We start from the raw sequence: 20,615 nt of genomic DNA on the forward strand, positions 1-20,615 counted from the left end.
TCAGACGCCAAAATCATTCACCGGCAGGGAACGGTCGGATTCCGAAACGAGGAGAGATACAGACGCTATTGAGAGTAATTGTGAGTACCATACCTTCGGTGCGCAGTGACTTTAAACGGACGAAAGACAGATCAATGTGTAGGTAGACACCACTCTTCCAGAACGTGTAGTGATGCACCCAGTCAAATCCCCCAAACCGGCTTTTTACTAACAGTGAAGAATATCCTTGACTGTGAGTGAGCGACGGCGATTCTCGCAGTCAACGAAAACGGTGAGCCAACCAAACAGAGCAGAGTGTAGTCTTGCCTCACTGCCAACAATGTGCATATGGTTAACAAACAGCAGCACTTGACACCAAACTAGGATCTTAGCTCAACAAAAGAACGAGTCGACGCGACATTATGAAATTAGCCGATAACAACCAACGCAAAAAACGAATCAGCCGCAAAGAACAAAAGGCTCGGAAAAAACAACGCTGTCAAAGCGGGCCAGACAAAACCTTTTCACCATCGGAACACTCGGCAGAATCAGCAACAGCTGTGTCAAGCCCTGTGCCTAGTCTCGAAGACCCGGATGATTCTTACATTCCGACACCGATTCCTACGTACGATCAGCTACGTGCTCAACACAAGGCCAAGCCCCTCGGAAAATGGTTTCCGAAAGCGATGGTACTCAAATCGACCCTTCCCGAGAATCTATCCTCTAAGGCGAGTCTCGTTCTGTTTTACCAGTACATTAATCCGGCTTGGCCCGAGTCGGTAGTACAGACACTGATGGGATTTCTATATGAACTTGCCCAGCGGAGAACGTTGGGCGGGCGCATCCGTGTGGCCCCCGAAGGCGTTAACGCCACCATTTCCTCCGTCGACACGGAAAATTCGACTGCTGCTACGACGTTGCGACATTTCGCCCGAGATTTGCAACGATTCCATGAAGGTTTTCTACAAACCGATTTCAAATTCATTGATGGTTTGTCGACGGACCGACACTTTACCAATTTCAAAATGTTCCCCGTGCAGGAACTCGTCTTTTACGGACTCTCCAGTGAACAAGCACCCCTCAGTAAAGGTGGTGTTCATTTAGAGCCAAACGAGTTTCATAAACGTTTGGAAGATGAGGGCACCGTTGTTGTTGACGTCCGGAACCACTACGAAGCCCTGATTGGTAGGTTCAATGGCCAAGAGCAGCAGAATGAAAAAGGAGCGGCTGAATACGTCGACCCCATGATGCGCAAATCTACCGATTTTTCGTCTTGGTTGGAGAGACCTGGGACGCAAGAAAGGTTACGAGGGAAGCAGGTGCTCTTATATTGTACTGGCGGCGTGCGCTGCGAACGAGCATCAGCCTATCTGAACCAGAAAATGGGATCGAATTTGAAGGGAGTATATCAACTGAGAGGTGGTATCGAACGCTACTTGCAAGCCTTCCCGGATGGGGGCCACTGGCGAGGGAAGAATTTCGTCTTTGACAAGCGCGAAGCGGTAGGCGTGGACAACCCCGATGGTGACGGTGGGATTGTGCGGAAAGGAATGAAGCCGATCCAGATCGAGACGCAGTGCTGCATCTGTCATAAGCCATGGGATCGATACATAGGTAAAAAGAAATGCGAAACCTGTGGCGTTCCTGTCTTAATGTGTGATTCGTGCATGTCATCAATCAAAAAACGAAATCCGAAACCTCTCGTTCGCTGTCCGTTATGCATTGAGGAAAATGTGACAGTCCGGGCGGAAGAGGTTGAATACACCAATAATGGCGTCAACGTGACGGCGTCGACAAATACGTCAGAGGCAAAAGGAAAGATGGCACCATCGATTTTGAAATGGGGCGGTGGTCATGCCTCGCAAAAGAAAGACAAGCGACGGTTCCAGGGTAAGCCGTGTCGATTTGGCGCGGAGTGCAGTAGGCCTGACTGTTTCTTTGCCCATCCGTCAGAGCGGTGTGAGAGCAAATCAAAGTTAACTCTTCATAAAGCATAACAACGCTTTACATGAGTGATTATCTTACATTATATATCTGTCAGTCAGAGTAGCGGTGTGATCGGGTAGGATTGCTCTGAACCCTACTATAGAGAGGGGTAGTGGACCGGTGTTCTCCAGAAGTAGAGTTGACCAAACCGTGCCAGAGTCATAAATAACAGAGAAATTCCTGTGCGAAAAAAGCAAAAGCGCGCACAGGCTGCGACAATTTGATACGGGGTGGACCCCTGGGACGAGGCAACCGTCTCTGCTTACAGTTCATTGCTATTCCTGATCTTTAAAGACACGGCAATCACGACGCCTCTAGAGATTATGTCTGCAAGCGAGGCTTCTGAGACATCGACGCCGCAAATGCTCGTTTTAGGACAAGGGGACGATGATCACGAGTTTCTAAACGATTCGGCCGCATCATCAAACAGCTCTACTGCAGCGAGCGCAAGCATTAGAACAAGCCCTTCCTCATGGCGCCGAAGGCAGCGTCAGAGGCAGCCGATGAGTCGTGGGGATGAAATTAAGCAGCCCTCATTGATTAGCCGACTTTTTCTTTCGTCGTCGAAAGACGAATTAGTCGACACGAATCAGCAAGACGTCGAAAGCGGGTATACATCCTTGGCAGAGCCACAAAACTACGAGGGATTGGGTTGTGAAACCGAAAGAGCGGCACAGATATTCCGATTGAAACGCGCTGCTGCTCTAAAACAGTCTCTGCTTTGTGATGAAAGTCAACTGGATCAATCGTCGAAAACTGGAGCTGATGTCATGTCCTCGGAAGATGCTTTACAGCAGGATTGTTCCTTTTTCTATCGTGATTTGGAGGACCTGACAGAGTCCACTGAAACACGATTAAATCGACGGACGCCTCGATTTGGCAGTCTATTGCGACAGTCTTTAAATGGCGAGGCATCAACAGGTGCATCCTATACGTATATGACGTCCCCACCAATCCTGCAACACTACCGCACGCGATACGAACAGCTCAATCAAGATTTGGCCCCAATGCGACATCGTCATGACTTAGAACTATCTATCGGAGATGACGATAACAATGTAGGTGGCGAAACTGAGGAGCATGGCAGATCAAGAGGAGTACAAGACTACTCTATCGTCAAGAATGACACAGCCGAGTACTCGAGTCTCTTCTACATTCTCCACGGCAAGCTTCTGATGCATTTACCCCATGATCACATTCGTCTCGTGATGGATCCCGATTTAGAACCAGGGATTCTTTCGGTAGAGCAACGCCGGCGTCCGTCTGATCGACTGGATCTTTCGGAATCGGACCTTGAGACTAACAAAGAGCCCCCACCACCATTGCATTACGTTTTGACCGTCCCGGACGACTTGTATCGTCGTGTAGTGGGGGAGCTCAGCGACAGCATCTTCCATTCCAACTGGGGTTTGACTTCTTCAGAAGAGCGCAAGGTTGATATTCGAGTTGCCTTGTTGGTATTGGCAGTGGTCTGCTTCCTCTTTTGGGTGGTGGTGCTGATTTGGGGCGAGAAACAGTAACGTGAAGCGTGGAAAGGCAAGCAAAATCTATTGTCATATTTAGAGTGAGCTTCATTTCAAATATGCTAGCTGGACAATACTTCGACTAGCAAAAGACCTTGTGGACTATGGCAAGTCATTGCCGATAGTTAATGCCTTTGAAAACGCCACAATAGCATTTTTCTCATGCGTAAAAGCAATTTTGAAAATAGCTCACAAAGTTTAGTCTTAAAATGCTGCCGTTTTTTTTTTCTAGCGATGATGGAAGACACAGTCAACACAAATTCTTTTTGCGACTGCCTTGGTGGAAAGGTTGTCCATGAAATGCATATTACGATTGCGGTTGCACCAAATTTTCTCCTCCATCGACGACTTTGGCCGATACAATCACGTCCCCTTCCAAGATGGAGCTCAAAAAGTCGGCGCCTTCGGTGACGTACCCAAAGCACGGATACCGTCCATCCAACACGTTTTTACCTGCCGGAGTCAGATCGGAATCAAAGAGTAACCAAAAGAACTGTGAGCTACCTGAATTGGGATCGTACTCTTCTCGTGCCCAGCCCATAGCTCCGTAGGCCGAAAACGGCAGGACCGTTGCCTCCCCACCACGGCCTTCGTCTTCGATGGTGGATTCGTATACCGGAGTGCTGTCTCCGCGAACCAGGATTTCAAGCGGAATGAGACGCTCTCCGTGTTTTCCGTTCCCTACCGTCTTGCTACCTTTAGCAACATAGCCATCGGCTTCACCGGCTGGATCACCAGTCTGTACAACGAAGCCATCCGATCGTTGGATTTCCATTTTGTTGTAAAAGCCCTTCTGAACCAAATCAATAAAGTTTCCACCAGTGACTGGAGCAGTATAACCATCAATCACCATTACGAGTTTTGCCTGAGGAACGATTTTTCCGTTGTAGTCAAAGGTCGACTTATCAGCTTTGTCGATAAGCATTTCCACCGTCGCGCGACCATGGAGTTGCGGCAAGTCGGAGTACTCTTCGGGAACGGGTCGTTTGTATCCCGCCGGAATCAGCTGCTCTTCCAAGGCGGTCAGCTGATCCACAACAACCTGTTGGGCAGCATAAGCCTTGTCCAAGGCTGTGCGCTCCTGTTCAGATCCTTGAAAGGCTTCTTGACTTTCTTTGAGGGCGTCAGCGAGGGGATCGAGTTTCACAACCATGTCCTTAATAATCGCACCACAAATAGAAGGGTCCCGGCAGGCAGCCTTTACCTTGTCCGCATCCTTACCCACGAGAAAGGCTTTGGATTTTTTTACGGCATCAGCGGCAGCCAGCTTGCGCTTGGAGCCAATGTCCAATTTAATTCCTTCCAAACTTGCCTGCAACTTGCGCACCTTTCCGAAAGTGACGAGAGGACAGAGTTAGAAAAGCTACGTACAGGCCGGATCGTGCACTATGAATAAGAGAGCGCGTATGGTTCCGTACCTCTTTGTTCTTAATGGGCAATCCGAGACGCAGGAGACTTTCGGGGTCCTTGTTGACGCGGGAACCACTTCCGGAGGCCATTTCCTTGGCCACGGCGGGTGGCGTCGCAAAAAAGGCTGACTGGGTTTCGGGATTGACGGGCGTCGACCACAAGGCAGCCGTAACGAGAGCCGTCGCCACGGTCATTTTCCCCCAGTCTTGCCAGGGCGTGGATGCCTCTAACGAAGTCGTGGATGCCGTTGTTCGCATCGTCGGTTGGCGAGGAGCAAACGCTGCAGTCGAAGCGGTCAGCGCGAGCCATCCTAGAACGGCGGCAGAAGTGAGCTTCATGTTTGGTGTCTAGAATGAACACTGGTCGCTTCCACGAGATCTTCGAGACTATATGACGTTTGGGTAAATGTATCGCTCTGCAGTTTTCCTGGATGAGAACACCTCCGATGGGTCCTTACGGTATAGTGTGAATGAGCTGTGAAACTTTTCCCTGTAGCATGATGATGGGCGGGGCCCTCTGACACCAGGATTCAGCTGACCAAGTAGGCTACGCATATACCCATGGTTCGTGTCGGAGGGCATGGCAAGACATTCGATACACTCTATCCCTCGTGTGTAAATCTATTTCTTTTGAAGACAGAATCAATATTGAAATGTTCACACGCCGAAGGTATCTAGTGCACCACTATGACGTACGCGAACAAGTTCCAAAGCGTTCGAAATCTACTATGAAGCGGATACCACCTGTTGGATTTTGCTTTCCAGCTAACCGTTATTTGTTTGAAAAATCAAATAATTTTCAAAGATCCTGTGAAGTTTTTGCGACATGCATTCCAGGGCTACAGCGAGGGGTAGGGCTTTCCATCTTGTTGTGGAACGGAAACTGTCGACACGCGGCGAGGCAAAGTGACCGAGAATGACACGCGGTGAGTGTCATCCCTGACCGGTGGTCTGTTCACTTCCGAACATTCTTGTTCGCTCCCAGACTCTCGTCCTTGGTGTTTGTTGGTTCCGTGGCTGCTTCTTTCTAGATCGGTTCTCTCTGACTATCTTTGATGACTTCTGTTGCTGACCAGGAAGAGAACAGAAGAAAACGGACTTTGGGTAGCTCTTCGAGATGAATCGACGGCAGCGGCGCGGAGTTGTCTGGGCTGTTCTCGTTCTGCCATTGTTCCTTTCTCTCGGTCGTTCTGTATTCGGAGCACACAAGTCTTCTCGAACGGAAGCTGGTGCCGAAGCATCCACAACGGAGTCATTGTTTGTTCTATGCACCGCCGACGGAACCATTTACTCCATTGACGCTTGGACGGGAGAATTCCAATCAGTCGTGTTGACTGGATCACCGTTGATCTCACACCACCAGCACGCAGCTCGAGACGAGCATGCGGAAAGTTCACACAGCATGATGGTACCCGGCTTGGACGGAACCCTTTACTGGAAAGAAGATGGCGGGGCACTTCAAGCTTTGCCGCTCACGATGGAATCAATTCTGGAACATCCGGTACGGTCCTGTGATCCGGAAGACCAACACTGTGGCATTCTCACAGCGACAGCCCATACATCGCTTATTGCCCTAGATGAGTGGGGAAAGCTAGCGTGGAAAACGATTCCCGGATCGACGGACGACCCGCTTCAGGCTCCGACGACTTCTTCCAATGCCGATGAGAACACGACACCTCGTCCGAACGAAGAACAAGCGCAGGCATCGTCGGTACTGTTACAGCGTAAAGACTACTGGATCCAACATATCTCCTCCGAAACAGGTCGGCAAGTTTGGAACGCGACACTAGGAATGTACCAGGCATTGGAATTTGATGCCGATGAGCAAGACGAAGAAGGTCGACTCTTGCCTGGGGCCAGTACCTCTAGACACTCCGGCGCTACACACTTTCCAGGCGTGGTTTTTTCGAATGCGGGACGGACATTGGCCGGCGTGGATCTTCAAACACAATCCATCTTGTGGCAGATCGACACACCTACCGTATTGGCGACCGTATTTGGTATGCATGCGGGTCAATGGAAACCTGTACACGTGTTGCAATCTCACCCATTGGAATCTGAAACAATGCCCAAAGTGGTACAGCAACGAGCCTTGCCGGATCGCGCCTCGCCGGTAACACAGTATGTAGATTACGCGGAACTTTGGAGACAGCACCAATCGTCGGCGGAGCAAACGCATCGATGGTGTCCCCGAACGACCTGTCTCCCCAATCAACCTTGTGAATGTTCGGAATTCAATGACGACACTTGTGTGGATACCGAACCTTCTCGTCTCGAGCTACCATCGCCCACTTCTGCAGTGCCCATGTTGGTTTCTCAGGTTGACGGTTTGCTGTTGTCCTGGCGTGTCGTGTCGCTTATCGTTGGGAGTTTGCTTGGACTAGTGGTTTGTGGACAGTTTTGGTACATTCGCAAAAAAGAAAAGTGGTCGCAAGCGACGAAGACGTCCCGATCGCGTTCTTCTTCTTTTGCCACAAACTCGCATGAGGATCAAGTTGACGGACCCATGATTGGAATGAAACGCACCATGAGCTTACCGGCGATTCTAAAGCCTGAAAATTCTACCGCTCTGCCGACGCAATCTTCGGTTGATATTGTCCCGAGTGCTCCAGCATATTCGAGTCCTGCACCCTCGTCGAAAGACGCCAGCGGTAGCATTCCGTTGGTGCGGTATTCTCGGTACGCGTCCGAATTTCAAGAGCTGCGGGCTTTAGGGAAAGGCGGATTTGGTACTGTCTTTCAGTGTCAAAACTCCTTGGACGGTCGAGATTATGCCATTAAGAAGATATTGATCCGAGGAAATGACCTTAATTTCCAAACTCGTTTGGAGCGAGTTTTGCGAGAAGTCAAAATCTTGGCGGTGTTGGACCATCCGCATATTGTTCGATACTACACGGCGTGGTTGGAACTAGAAGAAAGCAATCATGACGAGAGTTTGAACGTGGACGACGACGAAACATTGTCTCGAAAATTTTCGAGCTCACTCTTGACAGAACAAACAGATTGGAATGCCCACAAAACAGGACACAACAAATCGCCAAGGCCAAGAACACAAGGGCTAATAATGGGCGGTGAAGAAAACGGTTGGCGAGACGATTTTGGACTTTCCGAAGAACCGTCATTCATTGTGCGCCGGACTTTTCATAGGGAAATCTCCGACTGCGGCTTTATTTTCGAAAACAGTAACGAAACGGGAACGGGCACTTCTCCGGACGAGGTTACAGCAAATCAAGACACAGAAGCGGTCGAGGATGTCTGTTCGCATCATCAAGACCTGAAGTCGCTGGATAAAATTGCGGATCCTGTTGTCACCGGCGATCTTCCTCGATCCCCGTCGAGTAGCTCAGACATAAGCGCGAGTGTGGTCATTGCACCCGAACTCGCGAAGGCGTTGAAAAAGTCTAGCGACCCACCTTTACGGACTGTCCGGCATATTTTATATATTCAAATGCAGCTTTGCAGTCAAGAAACGGTCAATGATTTCTTGACTGACGCGAATGCGCGAAAGGGGGTAGCGCCGGAAGGCGTCGACGTTCCATCGGCGTTGAAGCTATTTTTCCAAATCGCGCAAGCTGTCCAGCATGTACATGGACGGGGTTTAATCCATCGCGATCTGAAACCCAGCAACTGCTTTATCGATGGATCAGGCAACGTGAAAGTCGGTGATTTTGGCTTGAGCCGCGAATCAACAGACAAAGACGAAGGGGAGGCTTCTTTTCCTCAATCTCGGCAAGAGGATCGAGTTTTCGACAATCACACTGCCGGAATTGGGACCCGATCATACGCGAGTCCGGAACAAATGAATGGCTCAGACTATGATTCAAGTACAGATGTTTACTCGTTGGGAATTATCTTGTTTGAATTGTGCTATCCCATGTACACCGGTATGGAACGCAATATCTGTTTGAGCCAGCTACGATGTTTGCGCTTTCCAGAGACGTGGCATGCCACAGTGGGACGAGGGTTTCCGACACTTCAAAATCTGATCAAATCTATGCTCAGTCCCAATCCTAATGAACGCCCCACAGCAGGGGTCGTCGCGCAGCACATTCAGTCGATTCTCGGGGAATTTACGATTCAATCTTTGGATCTCCAGGACGCGCCCGGTACAATCTTGTTGCGCGTCGAAGCAGAGCATCGAGATGATGTCCTGCGGTACACAATGCAATGTATTCAAAACGTGGCGGAGGAGGACGATGCAGCAGAGGGCAAGATAGAAATTGTACAGTATGGTCTTCGTAGCTCAAATCGCAACAAAGATAAACCTACCGCCGTAATGGAGTTTGCCCTTCGATCCAGTCTTCCCGGGACAATGTTTGTTGAGTACTTGCGGAAACGGCCGGAGGTATTCGTTGTGAGGCAAGTGTCCCACTCTTCGGGATCTAGCGACTCGAGGAGTCACTGACACCGAAAGATGAGGATTGCTCAAGTGACTTTTCTCGCGTTCTCGCTCGTAGTTCCTTCATTCTAAGGCTTCCTCCTTACGCCACTCATAAACCTACCATCTACTGACCTGCATAGAAGAGTAGAAATTTGGAGCAAGGAGAATTTTGGTTCTTCGCTCCAAATGAAGAAGTAAGATGCTCAAATTCTGGTGAACATACCACCACTAGGCCATTGGGACACTTTAACGGAGCAACTCGGCTCCATGCCAAGCCAAATCCATGTCTTTCATCGCGATAAGTATAATACAGGAACAACAAGCCTTTTTTTGGGTCTGTGTTCGACAGTTTAGTCTACATTGCAAATTTCCAAAAATCGGATCTGTAACGCAGTTTATCTTTACCAAAAGTGCAGCGCAGCCATTGGATCTTCAATTGAGCACATCAAAGTCTGCAGCACGACACATGATGAGATGTACCAACGAAGATGGCTTTGCTTGGGGTGGGGAACCACCGGGATGACACGAATGAACAGATGGATATCGCTGCTTAGGATAGGACGATGATACAAAATATCCTGGGCAGTCCCAACACCTAGCAAAAAATCTTACAGTACCACCCTATATATATATATTCTAGCTATTACACATTTCGGTACTATCGAAAACGTGCACAGCGAGCTGTCAAATCTCGCAAGGTAGCTCTGTTTTCGTAAGTACGCCACCCGGTTCGGTATGAATTTTTCAAGCTCACTTTTGCTCCAAGATAGGCAAGGGTTTGGTCTGTCCTGCAAGCCGAAAAAACAAGGTAATATTCACAGTCAGATCATACAAAAATATTGATTGCCAAAGATTCTCCAGAGACAACCGATAAAAAATTCTGTCGAGCGACGACGGACGTCGAGGAAACCACCCATTTACCGACCGTGTGATTTTGCATGTTTTGCTGTTCGGGGACACACATCGTAGTTCGAGAAACAGTGAGACGACTCATTGACAGTGAACAAGCACCATGCTGGCACGTTCTATAGGAAGTTCTACAGCTCGTCTTCGGCTTACAAATAGCAAAGACTTTGCGGGAGTTGACCGAGCGCGTCAAGTTGTACGAGATTTTTCCTCTTGGCAACAACGTCAACAAGTCCGTTTTCATTCGTTTGCTAGAATCACACCCGGATTAGTATCCAGCAGCGATCTAGTTGAAAACTCTTGCTGCAGAAGAAGTACCGAAAATCCCCTATTTCAACAGGTGCGGTGGAAAAGGAAAGACGGACACAAGGCTTTCGGTCGCGAGCGCCCGCCAACGAAGGCACAACGCAAACGCTATAACCGGTCCTTGCAAGCAAAAGAAAGCAAGCATGGAGTCCCGGGGAGTAAGGCAGGAATACGGCGAGAGTGGGAAGCGGAACGAAGAGAAGATATAATGAACCCCCCACCAGATCTCCAGCTAGATGACATGGAGTATGGAATGGGAGACGCTATGCTAGACGATCTCATGGGCAACACAGCATATTTGACGGCTCAAGAAACTCCCGAGCCGGCATACCTTGGACATCTCCACAAAAAGTTCTTTAGCCAAGCTGCTAACCGTATGCAAACGTATAAAGATCAGCTGGAGCGATTAAGCGACCCCAATAGCGACACGAGCCAACTGGTGGCCGCGGACCGCGTGGAAATGCCAAACGACAAAAACATTTCTCTCGCGCTTCGTGCTTTTCGCGATCGGTACGGCACCAAACGACAACCGATAGGAATGGTGAAAGCGTTGGAGCATCTGGTGAAAGATATCGGTGTTCCTATTACCGCTTTTGGCGAAAATACCTACACAACTCTAATGACGTGTAGCCGCAGTCCAGCCGAAGCTCGACGTATCATTGACTTGATGAGAAAAGAGCAGCATCCTGTCTCGTCGTACAGCTGGTCCATTTTAGTAGATACGTACGCAAAGGCTGGCGACTTTAAAGGCTGTGCAAATGCACAACTCGAAATGATTAACGACGGTATTCCTCCAACCTTGGTATCCTTTACCTCCCTTCTCGCGGCTTGTGCCAAAGTTTGCAATGACGGTCGCGTTGCGCATAGTATTCGAGCTCAGGCGGGAAAACTGGGCTGGGAAAAGTGGCAAGAAATGCGTGTGGTGGGTGTTCATCCGGATGTGATGGCCTACGGTGCTATGCTAAAGCTCACGGCAGCTCGGGGACATCCGGAACGTGCAATTAATATTCTAGAAGAAATGCAACAAATGGATGTCAAGCCCACAACCCTTTGTTTCAGCTATGCTCTTCGAGCAGTCGCTAAGAGTCATTCAACATCCATTCGCTACGAGCGAGGTGCATCGCGAAAGATGAAAAGACGGGAGTTTCTGACGCATCACCACGGTAAGCTCGCGCGGTCGATTGTACTTCTTGCCGAAAACGCTGAAGTCAAACAGGACCAGGGATTTGTATCAGCACTTATAATGTGTGCAGCTGCTGCCGGTGATGTTGCTACTGCCAAGGCGATTTATATTGCTAGCCAAATCCGCCAATTGGATGAGCTTCGAACTATTGGATCTGATCAGCATCTGGCAAGACTGAGAGGAGAGGACATCCATCAATATGAGGGTGGCCTTTTGGAAGATCCTTCTCTTTCGAATACAAACTCTTCTCTCAGCTTGCCTCCTCAAAACATGGGTCGTAAGTATCCAAGTTTCGAAGAACGAGAATATGGGAAAGACTCGAGAGTTCTCTCTGCCATTCTTCACGCCTGTGCATGTGCTGTTGATAAAAATGGTATCGGTGATATGTGGCAAGGTCGCGAAAACCAAGGGTATTTGTGCGAAAATTCTCTTCGGCTACTCAAGGCTCGACAGGTGCCAAAGTTTGTCGATAATTCTATTCCTGGCCAAACGAGGACGGATGCACTCAAGTGGGAAGGAGAGTATCGGGATGAGGACTATCGCGGAAAAAAGCGGAGTCCTCGTAAATTCCGAGGAGTCGAAGAAGACATCGAAGCCGGAACGACTCTTGATCAGGTTGACGGGGACATTGCTCGTATGTATGAAGACAAAGAGGGCCGTTTGAAAAAGGAATACCGAAGCACGTCATTCGAGGACGTTTGGAAATTGAAATATGGCGAGGATTGGGCCAACGACAGCGGTACAAAAAGGATCGAAGAAAGGCCGATGTTCAACCTCGAGTCAGGTCTGACGTCAACAGGAACAGGAGACGCTTCTGTACGGGATGACGGCACTAATGAGATCGAAGAACAAATGTTCTTTGACAGAGAATCCATGCGATGGACGACAATACCATTAAGCGAACGGACGAAAACGCGACCGTCTAGTGTAGAGATTAATTTACCTGCAGTTGAAGGTCCGCCGCCGGAGCATGAAGAGATGTATTTTCATAAAGAGACATCTCGTTGGATGACTCGTGCGGTTACGCCATCGAACATGACACCAGAAACTGAAAAAAACATGTCGCAGGCTGTTAGCCCCTCAGAATCGCGTGACGCACAGGAAGCTGTCGACTTCGACGACAGCAACGAGGACCTATACTTCGACAAAGACGAGAGGCGTTGGAAAACGAGAAGCAGAGCAGACGCAGAGAACGCACGTCGAACCGCGTTTGAAAACCAGATCCTTCAAGCGAAGAGCCAGCCAAACACGAAAATGGCAGACAGAGAGAAGGTTAGTTTTTGTAGCATCGACAAGAGGCCGTACTTTTTGCACGTTACCAGTGAAGCAGTCTCTTTATAAGGAGCGACGTTGTTGCTTTGTCTGGATCGACGTACGGCAAAAGAAACCGCTTGAGAGCCTTCGGAGAGTGTGTTGCTAGACATCTATGAAGCAGCGCTTTCGGAGTTTTTTTGCTACAACTCAAATTGTTTTCCCTTTTTGCGTAGGTCGACACCGAAAAGACAGTTAAAAAAGGACACGAGTTTCAGATCTTCTACAGCGAACTTCGAAAGGAAATGCAAGAAAGTGGAGAGACGATTGACGATTTGACGGAGGATGAAGCCTATGAACTATTCTTGTCTGCAGAAGAAGAATACAACGAAATGATGGACATGGATCCAGACGAGTTTTCGACTTTGATCGACGAGCTCGATGACGAAGAATTGGCTACCCTATCTTCTAAATCTTTGCCTGAGCCGGAAAGTGCTCTTTCTTCCAATCTTGGAGCGGCTGAGATCAAGTCAAAACAAGAGTTACATGCTAAGATTGAAGAACTAAAGGATGAATGGGACGATAGCGATGATGCCCCGGATGATATGTTCGAGCCATCTTTCTCCCCCAGCTCATATAAGAGCGTCCATAGCCAATCTTCTCCTGTTCGCGAGAAGACATTTCTGGAGGAACCAACGGTGACAACCACTCACGCTGCACAGGAACCTACCATTTCTTCCGTGAGAGTGTTGGATGCAGAATATGTTGAAAAGCCACTCACCGGACAATCTCCTTCACCGAAAAATGTTGGCCTTGAGCAAATTGCTGGTGGTCGAGACGTTTTCCCCGGTGCGTTTCAGGAGCATGCTGCAGCCACGGACGCGGAGAGTTTTACCAAGATCGACGAGCAACTAGAGTTGCTCCGTGGCATGCTTCCAGGGTTTTCCGACAAGAGACTAAGTAAGATTCGAAAAGCCTTCCGCAGCTCGCTTGGCGACCCTTCTCTACTCGAGCTCACTTTAATTGCACGGGAGCAAATGCCTGATTACATCACCAATAATTGGCTCAAGCATATGAGCAGTTTGACCTCTCGCTACATCATGCATAAGGCTGTTGAGGAAGAGAAAATTGATGTTCACGTGCTCAATGCTGTCCTCGAGCTCGATACGGCAGCTGGTAGCCTAGACCGGGCGTTGCAATTTTATGAGACCGAGTTTGCTATCCGAAATTTGGAGCCAACGGCATACAGCGCCCGGCTTGTGATACAAATGTTTGTCAAAAATAAAAGACTGCAACGTGCTTTGACGTTCAAGAACTCGATTGAAATGAGGGGAAGGACGCTTGACATACTGTCATACGGCGCCTTGATAGACTATTGCAGTCGCCATGAACAACTGGGATCGGCCCTACTGCTTTTAAAGGAGTGCCTTAGTAAGCACGAGGCGCCACCTGGCGAAGCCTACCTCAAGCATGTCCGACTGCTGTGTCGTCAAGCCGACCTTATTGAAGAAATTGGCCTGGAAGATATGATTGGCAAAGATCCGATCGAATGGCTGAGGCACGGCGAGGCAAATCTCAAGCGAGATATGTCTAAAAAAGGCCGCCGCGATATTAATCTTGGGCGGAATCGACTCATGCAGCTTTAAACTAAAAAAAGTTACAGCTTTAAGACCTAAGCCTCTAAGATTAACCGAATATTTCTCTGAGTTGGTGATCTACGCGATCTGGTTCATCAGGGAAGTAATGGCTGCGTACGTAACGCCTTCTTGATACACACGCTGTCTTTTCGTGTTGTCGACTGTCGCTTGGAAGGACACAGTCGAATCATTGACATATTCTACAGAAGAATGCTCCAAGGCTGTCACAAGAGCCGGTGACGAAGCATTCAATGCGGAAAGGACAACTTGCGTAGGTGCATCCTTGTAGGACAACGCTAGAACGTCCAAAATGGCCCCCTGCAGTTTCACAATCGAATTTTTCGCGAAGACCGCAATTACCGGATCTTCGGACGACTTCAATTTCTCATACGTTTTCCAAAATGCTACAAACTGACACGCTTCCAACTGCGAAGCACATTCCAGAACCGTGGCACAGGGTTCGGTCTTCTGTACCGCTATTGGAATCATATACGACAAAGCCAAAATGTCCGTACTAGGATAGCCCTCGAGTAAAGCCAACATGCACGCGTACGCAACCTTACTTTCATTCATGGTCCCCGGGAAAAGTTGATAGGTCTTCACCAGATAGCGTACGGCATCGGCTTCATACGGAACCGACCCCGATGTTTGCGCATCCAAGTACGCCTCGAGTTGCGGCAGCGAAGTGGATTTCGGACCTGATGCAACCAGGGTCTTAATTTCAGCGAGCGTAGGAGCCATCTCTAACAGTAAGCGCTTTTTGGATGTAGAATGTGAGGTCCACACGAATCTCTCGGATTCTTGTAATCCGGTACCGTGATGGGGTAGCAGCAACAGAACGTTGTTGCAAGGAGTCCCAGTTTGCTACACAAAAAACCGAAATCCCTACGAAGCGTAACATACCGGCTCAAGTGATATCCGGGTTGACCGATAAGCGGTTTAGAGAGGATGGAGCCATAACCTCAATAATTGACTGGGGATTTCTCTAGCTTTCTTCTTTACGGTTAGGTTTGATGTTTTTTTGCTGGTCTGCTTCGGACCGACCTTGAAATGATGATCTCAAACATCCTACCATCTCCTCTAATAATCGCACAGGGAATGCATCTTCATGGTCAGCTAGAAACGGCACAACAATGATAAACTTCTCGTAGCAGGCGAAAGAACGGGGTGTTCGTAGTTATTGCCGAGTTCTATAGCAGGATAAAATACGGATTATATACCACAAGGAGGGCATTGGTAACATTATATTGTGTGCTTAAAATCCTAACCCAGAAAGCCACTCTTTGACAACACGTACATGATTGCCATCCACTTCAATTGTACCACCTACTCGAATACGAAGAGCATCTTCGCGCGCAAGTACCGGGACCGGTAAGTCCAAGACAGCCCGCAATTCTCTTATGAAGGCTTCCCGGTCACCTTTGACTTTTTTAATAAGTGTAGTGGTCTTTGTACCGTCCTTGCTGCATAATAGGAAAACATGTTGTATGAGAAAGGAACAAACACAAAAATTGCTGTCGAGTCTACGTAACCTACCGAAATTTGGAATAAACAGGTAAGAATCCGATCGCATTGCTCGGCTTATTTTTGGTACGCTTCATCTGAAATGGATATTCTGGAAGCTGTACATCGGGACCAGGTGGTGCTGACCAACCATTAGGGAGCATTGTAAAGGCGAAAACGGCCTCGTACATTCGCGGACCCACAGGCTCCGGCGTCCGGTCCACACCCCTACGAGCTTCAACACGGGCTCGAGCCGGATTTTGAAAGAACTTTCGCTTCAGCTGCGTAGAAGAATGCTTACACCGCCGTTGTGTAACCATTGACCGTGCATCATTCAGCTCAGAATTAAGTGACGGAGCGAACGCCTTGTTGAGGGACGAGAATAATCCGGTGGCGCAGTATCCGGTCTTTTCGCGTGGTGTAGCTAGCCCTCGTAAAGCTTTCAAAGCAACAGAAGAGATCATTCTTCCATGCAGTTAATTCTTGCTCAGCGCACTGTCCTTTCTTTTCCACAGACCGAAGTACAGCGTCTTTGGGCGCTGGTCGATATCTGTCTATGATTTGCAGTTGGATGTTTACATGTAAATTGTAACTCACTGTCACCATTGTTTTCTGTCAGCGTCGAACTTGGCAAGATCAGCAACGTCTGTTGGACGTCGGTGGGGGAAATCGATGACTGTGATTGCCCAAACAACGAGAACCCGGAAATGTACTTTTGCTTCTCGTTTGCATTGACATTACATTCCGGTCCACAATGCCGAGTCGCTATATTGATTTACAGTCAGATGGGATACAATCCTGTGTTTTGTTTGTCGTCGCGGTCGAATCTGTTGCCTTTGCGAAAAATCGGGAATTTGCTCTGTTGCGCCAAAAAGTAGCTTACTGACAACAGTCAAGATGATTGACAGGTTAAAGCGGGCTTACGTCAGTCTGGCCGCGACGCCCGTCTACGATATTGCCTACATTGGCCTTCTATTGATCATGGAACTTGGTCTCAATGTTGTGGTCATACGAAAAGTAGCTTACACCGAAATTGATTGGGAAGCTTACATGCAAGAAGTCGAATTCTGGTTGGACGGGGAATTGGACTACCGCAAAATCTATGGAGGAACTGGGCCATTGGTATACCCTGCAGGCTTTCTCTACCTTTTTGCGTGGCTGCGGAAATTGACAAATTCGGGCAACGATATTCAGACAGCGCAGTACATTTTTGCTGCATTTTATGTAGGCACGCAATTTGCCGTGCTATTATTGTATCAGCAAATTCTCAGCTCTTGGCGTCGGCGCAAGGTCAACGAAGAGAATCCTACCGAATCGCCGGTCTCGGTTGCTCATCACGTCTGGTCGTGGCGAGTTGGTATGGCCGTGTTGTGTTTGTCCAAACGAATTCATTCCATTTTTGTTTTGCGTCTTTTTAACGACGGGCCTACTATGCTGCTTCTTTACATATCAATGCTACTCTTTACGTGGAATCGTTGGAACGTGGGCTGTGTCGTCTTCTCCATGGCGGTATCAATCAAGATGAACGTTTTATTATTCGCACCTGGTTTGTTATTGCTCCTCCTCCAGGTGGGCCCCGATGCACAAACAGTTGCTCTACGGCTTGGATTAGGATGTGCTCTACCACAGCTGATACTGGGGGCACCATTTTTGACGACGTACCCGGTTTCGTACCTGAGAAAAGCGTTCGAACTGGATCGCGTTTTCTTCTATAAATGGACTGTCAATTTCAAGTTCTTACCGGAGGAAGTTTTCTTGTCGAAGGGATGGGCCAAGATTCTTGTGGCGCTTCATGTCGGAACGTTGGCGTTCTGCGCTACCCAACAACTAGCCCAAGCCAAACGTAAAACATCGAAGCAGATCTTCCTGTTGGACCAAAGTTCTTCGAACCAGAATGCCCGTCGAATTTCTCCCGAGTATGTTGTGTACATCATGTTTCTCTCAAATTTTATCGGTATAGCCTTTGCGAGAACTCTGCACTATCAGTTTTATGTAAGTATTTCGAGGTGAATTTGAAAGCTGTTCCGATACCCCTCCAACTTACTTAATATTTCTTTTCGCAAGATAGTGCTGGTACTTTCACGGCTTGCCGTACCTCCTTTGGTCAATACCGAGTTATCCTTTGCTTTTAAAGATTGTGATAATGGGGTGCATTGAGGCAGCGTTTTTGTCATTTCCGGCGACTTCTTGGAGCTCCGCCATATTGCAGATCGCTCACCTTGCGATTTTGCTGCCATCTTGTGTTCGCTCTCCAAGTGTCGTACAAGAGATAACAAAAAGCAAAGGCCAGTAGAGATATTTGTGGTATGCTATTAATTATTGTATGCAACCGGAAAGGAGATATACAAGCGACGTAAGCGTTGCGTCCGATCTCCAATAAAACGGAATAATGTTATGTGAGTCCTCGCTTCGATCTCATTGTCAAACAAATCTGGAAATCCTTCAAAGATCATCGAAGACACGGCCGATGTTTATCATCAACATATTTCGCGTATGTCGCTTCACATGTCGTTTGGATTCAGGTGCCGTATATGTCAAATTCCCTCCAATCAAAACCAATACATTCTCACAACATATACACTTCTATAAATGTAAATGACCAACCAACTGTAGAATTTTACATTTTGCTATCGATGTTGAAGTTTCAATCCAATCTTTATATTCGAATACTATTCTGATCACCTTCTACAATGAGTCTACTAAGCGCTCTATTTCAACATGTGTTTTGATTGGCTCGATTACGATACAAAATGTCTGTCTGACAGCAAAGCTTTCACTCTAACAATAAGCCATTCCCGTAGAATGTACAAGTGTAACACACCGGAGGGGACCTTCGACCTGCAATTCAACCCAGCGAAGACCAGCAATTATCCTCTAGGTGAGGCCTCTACCAATTCGAAGGAGTCGTCTCTGCGCGGACGATCAGTTCTCCCTTCTCTGGCTTTGACTTTCCAGACTTCGGAGCAATCTCGATTTGGAGTTTAAAACACATCTATTGAGTTCCGCTTCCTCTTCACGTAGACACAACTCCCTTGAGTCTGTTGGAATCCATCGTGACAGTCAAAGACCCGGCGAAAGACATTTTTCATTCATCTAGTGAGCCAAAACCGATCTTTGTGCGTTCGCGTTTTCAAGAGGCATTTGTCAAAATTGACACTCCATGTCGGCGTTGAAAAATCGCTCGGTGGTCGATTTTGATACGGAGGAAGCGTTGCGAAAGGCTCTCATGTCTTTCAACCTACCTACAGAGGAGGGAGAAGCATGCACAAAATACGTAGAAGGTAACGCCGACACGAACGGGAGTATCCGCTCCCCAATAGCTCCTCAGCCCGGGCCCCTTGGCGAGAGCGGAGAGCCCTTAAAAAATCCAGAAAACATGGATTGGGCTTTGCCGTCTTACGACCCAGATACGACAGAGGTGCAGTCAATGAAAGAAGAGCTTCATCGCTTGCAAGTTTTGAAATCCTACCTTATTCTGGATGCTGAACGGGAAGAAAGCTTTGAGCGCATAACTGCACTTGCTTGTCGCATCTTCAACGTCCCCATCGCTCTCGTCAGTCTCGTAGATCTTGGTCGTCAATGGTTCATGTCGAATCGAGGTTTGGGTAGTGTGCGGGAAACTCCGAGAAAATACGCTTTTTGTGCACATGCAATTCTAAACAAGCACAACCTACTCGTTGTACCGGATGCTTCGAAGGACTTTCGTTTTGAGACAAATCCTCTCGTCACTGGTCCTCCGAACATTCGATTTTACGCTGGCTCTCCTTTGGTATCCCCTGAAGGATACAAGTTGGGAACACTTTGCATAATTGATAGCAAGGTTCGTCCAGAAGGTCTTTTGGATGCGGAGAAAGCTACGCTCCGAGACTTGGCCGATATGGTGGTGAAGGAAATGGTCGATCGTCGATTTAAGATGAAAAATCAACAATCCCCCGCCCGAATGATCGCTTACACAGCGCACGACCTACTGACACCTCTTACCGGCGTTCAGCTTTCCCTCAGTTTACTGAAGGATGACGAACAAGTCCAATCCAGACTTGGCCCGCAACAACTAGAATTACTCAACACTGCCAGTAACTGCTCAGACTGGATGATTCGTATTTGTAGAACGGCTATGGAAACGTTGCGGCAAGAAAGTACGACGCCTGAGCTTTCTATAACGTCAGCGTCTACGAAAATAACCGAACTGACAAAATCGTTGTTGATGATCATGGAACCCATTCCCAAAAGGGTACCGTTTGTAATTACAGTGGACCCGAAGGTACCGCCAGTGATCATTTGCGATGATTTGAAGTTGTTTCGATCGGCGCTGAATCTGATTTCGAGCGCAATTGCGCGGACGATTTGGGGAAAAGTACATTTTCGTATTCAAGTCGTCGGGGAAAACAACGACCACATTTTGTTCGAATGCGAAGATACGGCTTCGGACATCGATGTGCAGGAGTATCCTTATCTATTCCAGCCCTCTCGGAGCGAAGATGGCCAACTGCGTCTGTGCTTGAACAGTGTTGCTATCTTGATCAACTCTCTAGATGGAACGTATGGTTTTCG

The 20,615-nt window shown here is 48.2% G+C and overlaps 8 protein-coding genes across 8 annotated transcripts; 6 read left to right on the plus strand and 2 right to left on the minus strand.

Moving 5' to 3' along the window:
* Window positions 1-225: 225 nt before the first annotated feature.
* On the plus strand, window positions 226-1,976 carry PHATRDRAFT_44443 (predicted protein; the record flags this gene model as incomplete). The annotated part of the gene is made up of 1 exon (XM_002178218.1): window positions 226-1,976. Exon 1 carries the CDS (start codon window positions 402-404, stop codon window positions 1,974-1,976), a length of 1,575 nt encoding a protein of 524 aa, XP_002178254.1. The 5' UTR covers window positions 226-401.
* A 312-nt stretch (window positions 1,977-2,288) lies between these two features.
* Window positions 2,289-3,485, plus strand: PHATRDRAFT_33881 (predicted protein; the record flags this gene model as incomplete). Its single annotated transcript, XM_002178219.1, has 1 exon — window positions 2,289-3,485. The coding sequence occupies one exon, from the start codon at window positions 2,289-2,291 to the stop codon at window positions 3,483-3,485; it is 1,197 nt and encodes a 398-aa protein (XP_002178255.1).
* Window positions 3,486-3,795: 310 nt separating this feature from the next.
* Window positions 3,796-4,987, minus strand: PHATRDRAFT_11022 (predicted protein; the record flags this gene model as incomplete). The annotated part of the gene is made up of 2 exons (XM_002178500.1): window positions 3,796-4,815; window positions 4,907-4,987. 2 exons carry the CDS (start codon window positions 4,985-4,987, stop codon window positions 3,796-3,798), a joined length of 1,101 nt encoding a protein of 366 aa, XP_002178536.1.
* Window positions 4,988-5,867: 880 nt separating this feature from the next.
* Window positions 5,868-9,801, plus strand: PHATRDRAFT_44445 (predicted protein; the record flags this gene model as incomplete). Its single annotated transcript, XM_002178220.1, has 3 exons — window positions 5,868-9,242; window positions 9,419-9,472; window positions 9,592-9,801. Exons 1-3 carry the CDS (start codon window positions 6,015-6,017, stop codon window positions 9,799-9,801), a joined length of 3,492 nt encoding a protein of 1,163 aa, XP_002178256.1. The 5' UTR covers window positions 5,868-6,014.
* A 448-nt stretch (window positions 9,802-10,249) lies between these two features.
* Window positions 10,250-14,591, plus strand: PHATRDRAFT_44446 (predicted protein). The gene is made up of 2 exons (XM_002178221.1): window positions 10,250-12,945; window positions 13,161-14,591. The coding sequence occupies exons 1-2, from the start codon at window positions 10,291-10,293 to the stop codon at window positions 14,568-14,570; spliced, it is 4,065 nt and encodes a 1,354-aa protein (XP_002178257.1). The 5' UTR covers window positions 10,250-10,290; the 3' UTR covers window positions 14,571-14,591.
* Window positions 14,592-14,639: 48 nt separating this feature from the next.
* Window positions 14,640-16,528, minus strand: PHATRDRAFT_33885 (predicted protein; the record flags this gene model as incomplete). Its single annotated transcript, XM_002178501.1, has 3 exons — window positions 14,640-15,425; window positions 15,859-16,024; window positions 16,098-16,528. 3 exons carry the CDS (start codon window positions 16,526-16,528, stop codon window positions 14,640-14,642), a joined length of 1,383 nt encoding a protein of 460 aa, XP_002178537.1.
* Window positions 16,529-17,036: 508 nt separating this feature from the next.
* On the plus strand, window positions 17,037-18,297 carry PHATRDRAFT_10976 (mannosyltransferase; the record flags this gene model as incomplete). The annotated part of the gene is made up of 3 exons (XM_002178222.1): window positions 17,037-17,343; window positions 17,419-18,056; window positions 18,133-18,297. Coding segments are annotated over 3 exons (1,110 nt in total), but the record flags the coding sequence as incomplete, so codon positions are not given.
* Window positions 18,298-19,491: 1,194 nt separating this feature from the next.
* On the plus strand, window positions 19,492-19,950 carry PHATRDRAFT_10742 (predicted protein; the record flags this gene model as incomplete). The annotated part of the gene is made up of 1 exon (XM_002178223.1): window positions 19,492-19,950. A coding segment is annotated over one exon (459 nt), but the record flags the coding sequence as incomplete, so codon positions are not given.
* Window positions 19,951-20,615: the final 665 nt, after the last annotated feature.

The sequence above is a fragment of the Phaeodactylum tricornutum genome, chromosome 4 (genome assembly GCF_000150955.2).
Source record: "Phaeodactylum tricornutum CCAP 1055/1 chromosome 4, whole genome shotgun sequence".
NCBI lineage: Eukaryota > Bacillariophyta > Bacillariophyceae > Surirellales > Neidiaceae > Phaeodactylum > Phaeodactylum tricornutum.

Bases quoted from the DNA above. Each gene is read 5' to 3' on its own strand.
- PHATRDRAFT_44446 (XM_002178221.1), top strand. From the start codon at position 10,291: ATGCTGGCACGTTCTATAGGAAGTTCTACAGCTCGTCTTCGGCTTACA. The intron at 12,946-13,160 runs GTTAGTTTTTGT...CTTTTTGCGTAG, and splicing joins AAATGGCAGACAGAGAGAAG to GTCGACACCGAAAAGACAGT.